The sequence below is a fragment of the Macadamia integrifolia genome, chromosome 4 (assembly GCF_013358625.1).
Source record: "Macadamia integrifolia cultivar HAES 741 chromosome 4, SCU_Mint_v3, whole genome shotgun sequence".
In the NCBI taxonomy this organism is placed as follows: Eukaryota; Viridiplantae; Streptophyta; class Magnoliopsida; order Proteales; family Proteaceae; genus Macadamia; species Macadamia integrifolia.
The window spans coordinates 10,205,530-10,216,558 of record NC_056560.1 but is presented as its reverse complement, the minus strand read 5'-3'; the positions used below and the strand labels follow the sequence as shown (position 1 = coordinate 10,216,558).

The following is an 11,029-nucleotide window of genomic DNA, read 5'->3' as shown; positions in this document are numbered from 1 at the left end:
CCCCCCCCCCCCCCACCCCCAAAAAAAAACACAAAACATAGCTATAAATCTTAGCAACCCTTATCGGACCAAAAAGTTGGGTTGGGCTGGTTCTGCCTGTCCATACACATCAACACCACTGCATCAGAAATGTGATGAGTTTACTCACTTTGTACCAAGGGCATTTTGATCACCTGCTGTATTTCGTGCTCTCCACATGATTCTCTTTTGCTTACTAAGAAAAAACAAAAAAAAACAAAAAACAAAAAAAAACTTAATATTGTTATGGGTTTCTCGTTGGATGAATCGATTTAATTTGAATGTAAAGTTGGTGTCTTGACATATTTACCCTTGGATCTAAGGGTTCTGGTCTGTTTTAGGCATATTGGGTATATGGTGTGAAACATCCCTTCATGGATGAAAGGAAATATGATAATTTAGGGTTAAGTGGGCTTCCAGGATCTTTTTTTTTCTTTTTTCCTTCTTCGGGAAAGAAGCAAATGAGGTAATATACCCTTGGATCTAAGGGTTGTGGTCTGTTTTAGGCATATTGGGTATATGGTGTGAAACATCCCTTCATGGATGAAAGGAAATATGATAATTTAGGGTTAAGTGGGCTTCCAGGATCTTTTATTTTTTTTTTCCTTCTTCGGGAAAGAAGCAAATGAGGTAATATACCCTTGGATCTAAGGGTTGTGGTCTGTTTTAGGCATATTGGGTATATGGTGTGAAACAAATGAGGTAATATAGCATATCTGTCATCCCTTGTTCTCCTTTATCCAAAAAGTTAGGAAAATCTTACCCTGGATGAGGTCATAACTCTCCTCGACACCCAGCTCACTCTGTTGTAGCATTGGCACATGGTTGCAGCTTTGCCTATTCAACAGGATGTGGATGGGTTTCCTGATTAACATTTCTGTACAAGTAGTGCTAATAATGATTAAGATGGTTTATCCACTTTCATAACCTATATGCTTGTAGACACTACCAATCAACAGAAACAATCTTTTATTTTCTCGTCGAAGCTGTCCTGTCAGATATAAATATTTGTTTTCTTTATCATCATTCGGCATTTCCTTGTCTTTATAATTCCACAACACCCGTGAAGCATATTTATCAAGGTCAGTTCTTAATGCAGGCTGTTGAAAAAAGGAAAGGAAGGAAGAAGGGAATATTCTTTTAACAAGTAGGGAGCATTTTTTTCCCCCAGCTCAACTGGGGAATCACTGTAAAGAGTGTAATTAAATGGCTGTGTACTTTTAGTGTGGGTGCATAGTTGTAGATTCCACATACAGTTATGCTACCAAATGATCTGTAATAATGATAAGGAATTTTTGCAAGAATGTATGGATCAGGTTGTGTTAGTGTCATGTTGCCATGTTCTTCCTTCTCTGTACTTTGGTGGAATTTTTTTTTCTCAAATAGGTAAGTTAGGGGGAAGAAGGTGGGATTCTGTCAAGCCACAAGCTTTACCAATGGATGATGGCGGTAAAAATTATCTGTGCTTACTACTGTATTATCTGTGTGGTTTGTTGAAGAAAGTAGAAACATATTTAACATCGGAGTAAACTAACCCTGTCATTGAAAGTATTTGTGGTCGTTTAGTCTCTTTCTTTGCTCTTCATAAACATCTGGGTTTTAGAAAGAGAGATTCATACTGTGGTCCTGGGAAATAAATCTTAACCTCTGTTCACTCTGTATGGGTATTAATTCAATTGGGGTTGAAACTCACCCATTCTCTTGTAGCTCTTGTGGCATTGTATTATATTCTTTCTGTGATGACTGGTGATAGGAAGTGTATGGATCATATATGAATAGACAAACCAAAAAAAAAAGTCCATGGTGGTACTAATTTGAAGAATCTAAAATCTTAAACAGAATATGGGAAATGGTATTGATGTTTGCAAGGTCAAAGTAGGTGCACCCCTAACACCCCCCCCCCCCAAAGTGGCTCAGATGCCCTGCGGTGAATGGATTCCTGTTTACCATGGGTGCAGTGAAACTCAGTCTTAACCTCTATACTGATGGGTCTAAATATAATATCGAATTGACTCAAGGTTCTGAAACATGGAAATGGTTACAGGATCGGTCATTTTTATTTTATTTTTTTATATATTTTTTTTTAACTTTGAATCATGTATGTTGATCAGGACCTGGGATCAGTCAAGGCCAATATCATTCTGATCCTAAGCTACCATGATCTGACTAGCTACTAATGTTACATCCAGTACGTCATCTATTTGAATCAGGGTTTCAAAACTTGGGACTAGATCGACCAAGGCTAATCCCAATGTCGTCCGATCCAGACAGTACTTTCAAGGTTAGGGCAGAATCTGGCCAATTCTTCAGATTCAGTTGGATGAGGATTAGAATTAGATCGGAATTGGGTGGGACTGATCTGGATCTCGATTCTGCTCTTTAAAGCCAGAAGACAAGAGTACCAAATCTATGAAACAGGCCGAGGACCCTAGCAGGCTAGCACTCTACGTGCATGGGTACCAACCAATTGCACTAGCAATTGTCCAACCATTTGTAATTCTTAGATAAACCTTCACACTTTGGATGTCTTCCTCTTACATTGTGCTTCATTAGGTCTAAAAATAAGCTCATATTTAATTTTTGAGCGAGAACTTGCCAATCTGGTATAGAAAACACCAGACTCGTGGGCCAATGGGAGAGGCGGTGGGAGCAACTTCGTGCACAGTAGAGAGGGGCAGAATGGTCTTTTTGCATTCACACCAGTTTGGCCTCTTCCTGTGCAAGGCTGACAGAATTTTTTTCTCTTAATTTTTGAATTAATTTTTTTGGGGGAATAAACACAGTACTTATTGTGTATTGGCAATTTGGAACTGAATAAGCCAATGGTTATCCGTGATTGATATCAATACTTAACCGATACATATCGGTGATATCAGTCAAGAAGGTGTTTTTCTTCACATTTTCAGTCAATACAGACCCAGTCAAGGATTTCGGTATCGGTATTGATATTGCAGATATCATTCCAATATCGATTGAGATTAGTGTGTATCAGTCACTTTTGTCTTGGCTTTTAAAAAAGGAAAATAATTTTTTTTTTTTACTTTTACCCCTGAAACAATACAAGTAATCGATACAGGCTTCCCTTAAAATCACAACGAAAAGGAAACGTCCTGTTTGTTTCCATGTAAAAGGTGGGAAAATATTTAAACTGACGGTTGACTTTAATTTTCCACACGCGGTATTCCAGTCTTCGGACCTCCAGGCTCCACCCCCAACGACCCAAGGAATAAATGCATGACTTTCTGACTCAAGCTCTCTCTCTCTCACCACAGAGCTTCTGTTACAGAGGTAAGAGAAGTTCACGAGGTAAGAAACTACTTTGGTAGGATCGTTCTATCCTTCTGTTGCAAAGGTTAGCTTGAATTCTCACTCAAGTTTATATCAATCAAGATGATATTCTTAAAGCAAGTGATGTGATAATTGACATTCACTGCTTCTAACTAGTGGTTTTATGATTTTTCTGGATTCCTAATAATCAAATTATGGTCTGTGTGTCTCTTTGTTGAAACAATTTATCAATTTGAACTCATTCCAATAAAGTTGATGCAGAGAAGAACTGTGGGATATAAGAAACTACAAAAATCTGTTTTGAGTTCTTAATTACTGCCGCTATTTGTACATAAATTTGATAACTTTTTAGCTTTTGAGTATCGGATTATGGGTTTTTGATTTCCTGCTCGCCAAGTTCTATCTATATAAAGTTTATCTTTGGGAATTTTAGGGTTTAAGAAGTCTCTGAAAATTATTATAATAAGCTCAAGAGACTTCTTAAAATTATTATAATAAGCTCAAGAAGTATTCACATCAGGAATGCCCTCTTAACAACAGTTAACTTGATTGATCCAAACCATTTGCAGCTTTAAACCATGGCTCCAGGTTATAGCAACTCCGGCGATAAAGTTCCTACACATCAAAATCCAAGGCCCTTAATTTCTTCTCCTACGCCATCTGCTAGAGGAGATGATCCTTTACCAGCTATTGAAGGCCTCCAAGTTTCAGGGGAAGCCTTTCCAGGAAAAGTACTGCACGCTTGTGGGTTCTCTACTAATGGAACCACCGCTTGTTACTTTGCGGTACTCATTCATCAGAGCACTCAATATTGAAGGACGTGAAGTTTCTTTCAAATGCCTATTTCAGATCGAATTTTCATTATGAATCTTCTAATGTTTCCTAGTATGTTCTATGATGCAGTGGCTACGTTGTTCAGAGGATGGATCAGTAGACTACATAGAAGGTTCCCTTTACTCCTCCCCACCCTCCCATTTCCTAATTTATGATCCTATTTTAATTATGATCTGAGAAATTCGGGCCTGAAAATTCTTCTGCAGGATCAAATGAACCTACCTATATGGTTACTGCTCATGATGTGGACTCATACCTTGCAGTCGAAGCCCAACCTATGGATAACAGGGGTCGCAAGGTACTCAACATAATCAAGCTGTTCTTGCATCCCACAATCTCATGTACAAAGTTTATTACTGGCTCATAGTACATCATACTTTTCTGTCTGAAGTACCACAGACCTGAGTTAAAATTTCTGTTTGAATTCAATTTATTTTAAGGTTGCAACTTTACAAACCATAACTTTAAAGTCGAAACCCAGATTTTGTTTGGGTTAAAGTTACATTCTAGGAGTATGTATTCTATTGACAACATTGATATCTATACATGTATGCAATCTAGAATAGATAACTGGACAATGGACATAAAAGCCTCAGACTGATGAATCCTTCATCTTTTTCTGGCAAATCCAGGTATGCTTATGTATATACACAAAAGGAAAAAAAAAAAAAAGGCTTGTAAGATCTATAAATTAGTCATAATGTGCTTAATTCATGTGAATCTGTTTTTTTTTTTTTTCCTGGTCATTAAATTTGGCCATAGGATTTGTGTTATTGTTGATTTTGGTGTAACCTATTCATTCTGTGACCTCAGGGTGAAACAGTTAGGGCCTTCGCCAATGAACAGCGGAAGATCACTTATGGTGAGCCAACTAATTTGACCCAAGTGGTGCATAAAAGAGGATGCTTTTTCACTTGAGTTTGGGAACTTATGTCATTTGGGTTTTCCTTAATTATTTGAAAGTCAATCTGTGCATTTACCAGTTAATTGGTTGTGCATTGTATGTGGCTTTGGTTTTTGAACTTCAAACAATCTGTGATAATCTATCATTGATCTAGATTTCAAGGGAGAATCATATATTCAAAACAATTCCGGAGTTTAAAAAAAGGGCATTCTAATATAGTGTTTGGTCATGTAAACAGTTACTCAGATTTTTTACTTTGGAAACATATTTTAGAAACAATATTAGTCTTCTAACCATAGTTCTAAATCTCGGCAGACTTTGGCGCATCGGTGGACCCTGAGATTTTGGCAGCTTCCTTTGAAATTGTGCATGGGATTGAGAGGTGAGTGTTTTTTTTTTTTTTTTTTCAATTCTAAGTATGTTTTGATTGTTTTAATAGCTTATTTACGTTTCTAGTATGTAAGTTATATACAGAAACCATGTTTATAACAAATTAACAAAGTTAGTATACAACATCATTTAGCATACACTAGCAAACTTGGGTAAACACCACAAGTTGCTTTTTTTTTTTTTTTTTTTTAAATAGTTCATGTATTAGCTTTAAAAGGTAAAAGAACAGGTTGTACACAAAACTCAGCCCAAATTTCTTTGAACCTTGCTTCTAACAGTGATCTGGTTTTCATGTTATAAAATAATTTCGATACATGTTTTTTGATGATTACTTCAGATTTTAATGTGGCTTAACTTTCTTCTTTTTCTCCTTTATCGAGCATATTGGAACAGATATGGAAATGCCTCTAATGTAACTCTATATTTTCATTTTGTAGGAAAAAGGCGGTGAGCAGAATATGATGTCATCCATACTAAAATGAGAAAAATAATTTCTCTATTCCAAGGATACATGACTTCATATACAATTTGAAAATTTATGAAATGTGGTGTTAATGTGTTCTGTGTAAGTGTGATGCTGACTAGAGATCAATATATTTCCTGCTATAGTTTTAAAACAGTACATGTGGATGATTTCTCTTTCAGATATATCGTAGAGAAAAGCAATAAGTACAAATTTTCAATCATTCTGTAATCCCTTCTTGTACTTTCTAGCATGTTTATTCTATTGCTGGCTGTTTTCTAGTGTTTCTTCTGGATCCTCTAATGCATATATCAAGAATGAACCTGTGTTTCCACATCCATCAGCATACTAAGCCTTCAGTGCTTCAGTAGCAACAGCTTTCAATTGATTATCTTTCTGAAGTTGCAAACATTCAGTTTGCAGCTTGGAAGATTTATAGTTTGTCAGATGGTGGCAGAAAGAATGCGTTGTACAGAATTAGGTCAAATTGGGTCTATGTCCCAATGAGTACATCAACATGTAAGGTGTTCGGAGTTGGTAAACCATTTATTTAAGCATATGCAGGCTCCTCTGATAGTTGGAATCACTTTTTGAAATTATTTGGAATGCTATAGTGTGAATTCTCTTTATTAGTTTAAGTGAATTTGGCTCAGAGGGCTTGGGACAGGACGGAGCTTCTTTGGAGATGCACTTTATCTCAATCTTTTGGGTTCTTTGGGTAGGAATCAAGAGGGAGATGATTTTCAGAGATGAAGCTCTATTGTAGACAAGCAGTATTAGACATGCATTACCAAGATAATGTTGATGCATTTGGTATCAGAACAAGGAAACTCCATCAACAGAAAATAAGGGGATAGGTTCTTGGTAACTTTCAGGTTGTTCTTCATTGTACAAGCCCCTTGTACTCTTTTCTTTTTTACGCACAAAATTTCACATTTTACAATCATGTTAGATAAAGTTGTCTGTAAAATATGTCTTAACCATGATAAGAAGTAATTATAATAACTAATAATAATTACATGAAAAAAAGTTAAATCAAATGAAGGTGTATCAGATAAGTCTGTACTGTGGATCATCCCAAAGGCAGTGAGCGGTCATAGCTGTGCAGAGGGTAGAAGACTTCTCCAAGTCTCAAATTCACAATTTGGGCAACTAAATGAAGAGATGATTTAGTTACAGTTTGGGGGGTTTGAACACTTATATAGAGCAGAGGCTGGTTGCTTGTAAGTAGGTATGCTCATTGCATCAACAAATCTAACTTCACCAGGGCCAAAAGAAAGATCTCTATGCCTGCGAAACGGCGACAAAGACATACCATCATTAAATTGCTCCATCGTTACTACAATAACAGTGAAGAAGTGTTCAAGTAACTTAGCGTGCCAATTTAGGCAGTAGTAGTAGTGGTGGTGGTAGTTATATACCAATAGTTACCTGCGAAAATCAAGTCCAACTAACCCAGCTTGCAAGACGGTCAAGTTGTCAGAATCTGGTGAAACAATAATCACTGTATCCCCAGAATATTGGGTTTCCAGAATAGACATGAGCTGTGTTACTCGAACAAACACATCAGAGATACTTTCATTTGGAGTCCCATCATCAATTGGAGGAGGCTTGATGCTTGGAGAAATACCATCTGATGCGTAAACCTGAGGAATCATGCCCCAAAAAGAACAAATATATATATATATATATATATTGAAAACTTCAAAATATGCTTGAAAAAAATACTAGTAGGTCCTCAATACATGTAATTTGGACTTGAATGTTTTTAGATCCCCCCCCACCACCCCCCCTCCCCCACACACAAACATACAAGAAATTTCTGTCTTCATGCTTCTAATGGTTTTATGCTTGAGTTCTTGTTCTACCTAGCCATCACACTTTCAGTTGAAAAAAAAAAAGGCAAGTAGCTGAAAAGGGAGAAGAAAATGGAAATTCTTTTTTGGTAAATTGAAGAAAAGTTGGGGCTGGCTTTTGAGCAATTCACTTGCTTATCTACGGTTGGAACTGGTCCGACGAGATTGGGTTGGTGGTCTCTTGCAGAATATAGCAGTATATAAAGCCAAACTGCGTTGCTCTCTGACAGAGTTGCCTGAAATTCCCACCCTTTTGGAAAACAAAATTTGGCTGATCATGGCTAGAGCTTTTCACCTATCCAATAATTCAATTTGACAGATTGAATTCTGTGACTTTGAGAGAATTCCAATGACTGAACTTAAGTAGGTTGGAGATTATTCTGAAATCATAGATTTGTGCCAAATCACAAGTGTTACGATTTGCAAATTGGCTACTCTGTTTGGGTTTCTGTAATCTTCTTTACTTTCTCTTCAATAAAACTAAGAACACTTCGCCTCAGAAAGAGGGAGACACAATAGAACATACAACTAGATATAGCCGATAGGTATCTTAGTTACCTCTGCAAGGGCATCCAAGTTCTTCCCTTCGTAAGCTCCCAATCCACGAGCATCCAAGAAACTGTACTCTGGGACAATATTACTTCCATTCCCCCGCCGAAACCCCCAATCAGTCCAAGAACCAATTATTCGAAATCAATACATGTAGGTTCAGCTTACCTGTGATTAATCCCATTAACAGAGGCAATGATCTCAGCCGCTTGGTAAGCTCTCTGAGTGATGGAAGGCCAAATCCAGCAACTTCCTTCGCAAGCTCTCATCTCCTTCAACTCCAGTGCTGCCCTGATCATCTGCTTCTTCCCAACTTCCGAGAGACCGCTATCCACAGATGTCTTCGCAACTGGATTGGTATTAATTATCCCAAAGCTCTCAAATTCCGATTCGCCAGCCCGAACCAGATAGTACCTTTTTTTCAGAATCAGAGATGAATAAATTCAATTGAATAATTAAGCCAAACTCTCACTCTTAAGAATCTTTTCGATTACCGATTGTTGAGACGAACTGGAGGCATTTGGAAAAGGCCCCGGGCATTTGCGACCGGTGGAGATTCGAATAGGGAATTGGTGAGGAAGAAAGGAGTGGTGGAGAAGGCGAGGGAGAGTAGCAGACAGCGACGGTTGATGGGTTTTTGTTTTAGAGAATGGATTAAGTTTCTAGGATTTGCAGGAGTAGTAGTTGATGGAAAGGGAGGAATTGCAGTGGACGTTGAGGTGCTTTGCACATTCATACTCGTTTGGATCAACTTCTTTTTCCTTTTTTCTGATTTCCCGTTCCAATGGAGCTTCGATTTCCAACAATGTTCAGATATCAACAGTCTTAAAACTCGTGATCCGGATCAGAATCGTCATGAATCGGTTTGAAAAAAGCCCTAGAATCGAACAATTCTGATGTCATTGGGGATCTTCCGATCTGAATTGAACGATTCCTGAGTAAAAACATAGCAATGCACGAGGAACATTAGAAAAAAAAAAACTTTCTTCACATCTAGAGGATCTAAGGCTGCGTCTGGTAGTCATGGAGAAAAGTGTTTTTGGTGTTTTTTGGTTTTGTGGGAATAAAAAAAGGGAATAAAGCATTTAGCGTCAATTTGGTAGTTTTTTGGAAAAAAAAAAGCTAGAAACACAAAATGATGGAACGAGAAAGAAAAAAGAAAGAAAAAAAAAGAAGCTAGAAACGCAAAATGATGGAACGACAAAATATTGTTCCGTCTTCATTCAAAAAAAAAAAGAAGTGAAAACTAGGGTAATCGTTCTTAAAAAAGATTCACCAAATACTATTTTTTTGTTTTAAAACGGAATTTTGGCACAGATTTTGAAAAATCTGTTTTTGACACGAAACGTCGTTTCTGAAACTGAATGACTACCAAACGCAGCCTAATACGTCAATCAAAATTGATCCTTAAGTTTATGGATTTGGATCTTCTCCAACGAGTGATGTTTTAATTGTCCTTCAATCAAACACAGGATATGGATTGAATTCCTCTATGGTGCAATAGCGTGTCTAGCGTATAGCCAACGGTCAGAAATGCTCAGGCATGGAGCCCAAGACAGTTGCACTCAGCCCAAGACGTTTATGGACGTTGGATGCGCGCTAGACGCCAGTTGCTCCACAGAGGATCCAAATCACACAGAATATATGGGGTTGTGTGATTGTGTCTAATTAGAGGAAGCTGGAGAGGAGCCAAACCCTAAGTTTGTGAACAAAATGCATTTGGTAGTATAATTTCGAACGAATATATAGGAATTGATTTTTGTTGGAATCTTAGGCACCGTTTGACAACGTTTCTGCTATTTCTGTGTCAAGAAATGGCAGAAACATAAATTTCTCTATCTGGAAACGAAAACGGAATTGGAATTTAAGGTGTTTGATAAATGTCGTTTCTGGAAACGTTTCCCAAAACTATTGCTGCTATCGAATTAAAGATTGAAGCTCGATGGAGGTAAGTAATAGCATGAACTTTCTTGGACGCTACATCAAAACACAGAGTTGATTCAAATCATAGCCATTTTGAAGAGAAATTTTCTAGGGTTTCAGAAAATGGGGGAAACCTCGTATCCTACCTTGCAAAGGAGAGAACAACTTGTGGATGAAGAAGCCGAACCTTCAACTAGATAGCCTGAGTTTGAGTGATCGATTACGAAGCTTCACATACCCAACTATGATGAAAGAGTAAAGAATCAGAAGCTTCACAGACTCAATTCAAGAAAATCAAACATTTATTTAGGGCTTCTGTCGATATAGGACGAACATTCTCCTAACAACGACTGGATTAGAGAAAAGAAATTAGAGGTTGAAGTTGAAGAGAAAAAATACTTGGAATGATGTTATGCTTTTGGGAGGATAGTCAGAGGTGGAAGATTGATCGACCTCGCCTCTTTTATAGACAAACCCCTTTCTTGCTTTACAACTCACTCCTGGTACGATTTGCAGCTCTCTGGGACGAATCCATGCAGGTGAGAAGACATGACCGAGGTTCACGGGTTGCTCCAGTCGTCTTCATGAGGGTTAAGTTGAGAGGAATACCTGCTGAGGGAGTAGCAGATTTGCATATTTGTTACTATGGGAGATGCTCTCTGCATAACAGAGAAGATGAGGCACCATCTAATGTCGAGGGGGAAATGTCGGGGTTGGGTTAAAATGTTGCTTCGATCGTTGTTTCAATAAACGACAAAACGAGTAGAACTCATTCCGTCGTTTCTGTTTTTTGAACCAGAAATA

At 37.7% G+C, this 11,029-nt stretch overlaps 3 protein-coding genes across 9 annotated transcripts in view; 2 read left to right on the top strand and 1 right to left on the bottom strand.

The window, feature by feature from the left end:
- LOC122076761 overlaps nt 1-1,349 on the top strand; it is a 30,994-nt gene extending 29,645 nt beyond the window's left edge. For all 5 annotated transcript variants that reach the window (XM_042642280.1, XM_042642277.1, XM_042642278.1 and 2 more), the window contains exon 21: nt 1,118-1,349. In XM_042642280.1, the coding sequence (XP_042498214.1) occupies nt 1,118-1,162 (45 nt within the window). In that variant the 3' untranslated portion in view covers nt 1,163-1,349. The remainder of the gene's footprint in view (nt 1-1,117) is intronic.
- Nucleotides 1,350-3,170: 1,821 nt separating this feature from the next.
- LOC122075428 lies at nt 3,171-6,183 on the top strand. 3 transcript variants are annotated; one of them, XM_042640456.1, is made up of 7 exons: nt 3,171-3,306; nt 3,876-4,091; nt 4,210-4,252; nt 4,347-4,438; nt 4,954-5,002; nt 5,360-5,426; nt 5,872-6,183. In XM_042640456.1, exons 2-7 carry the CDS (start codon nt 3,885-3,887, stop codon nt 5,894-5,896), a joined length of 483 nt encoding a protein of 160 aa, XP_042496390.1. In that variant the 5' UTR covers nt 3,171-3,306; nt 3,876-3,884; the 3' UTR covers nt 5,897-6,183. The 3 variants fall into 3 exon arrangements, with proteins under 3 accessions (XP_042496390.1, XP_042496388.1, XP_042496389.1); XM_042640454.1 differs by having other exon boundaries at nt 3,190-3,324; XM_042640455.1 differs by having other exon boundaries at nt 3,267-3,370.
- Nucleotides 6,184-6,740: 557 nt separating this feature from the next.
- Nucleotides 6,741-9,269, bottom strand: LOC122075427. The gene is made up of 5 exons (XM_042640453.1): nt 8,797-9,269; nt 8,471-8,716; nt 8,312-8,393; nt 7,329-7,543; nt 6,741-7,187 (listed from the first exon to the last, which is right to left on the bottom strand). The coding sequence occupies exons 1-5, from the start codon at nt 9,036-9,038 to the stop codon at nt 7,067-7,069; spliced, it is 906 nt and encodes a 301-aa protein (XP_042496387.1). The 5' UTR covers nt 9,039-9,269; the 3' UTR covers nt 6,741-7,066.
- Between the last annotated feature and the right edge of the window lie 1,760 nt (nt 9,270-11,029).

Bases quoted from the DNA above. Each gene is read 5' to 3' on its own strand.
- LOC122075428 (XM_042640456.1), top strand. From the start codon at position 3,885: ATGGCTCCAGGTTATAGCAACTCCGGCGATAAAGTTCCTACACATCAA. The intron at 4,253-4,346 runs GTTCCCTTTACT...ATTCTTCTGCAG, and splicing joins ATCAGTAGACTACATAGAAG to GATCAAATGAACCTACCTAT. The intron at 4,439-4,953 runs GTACTCAACATA...CTGTGACCTCAG, and splicing joins TGGATAACAGGGGTCGCAAG to GGTGAAACAGTTAGGGCCTT.
- LOC122075427 (XM_042640453.1), bottom strand. From the start codon at position 9,038: ATGAATGTGCAAAGCACCTCAACGTCCACTGCAATTCCTCCCTTTCCA. The intron at 8,717-8,796 runs GTAATCGAAAAG...TCTGAAAAAAAG, and splicing joins CCAGTTCGTCTCAACAATCG to GTACTATCTGGTTCGGGCTG. The intron at 7,188-7,328 runs GTAACTATTGGT...GCCGTTTCGCAG, and splicing joins GTTGGACTTGATTTTCGCAG to GCATAGAGATCTTTCTTTTG.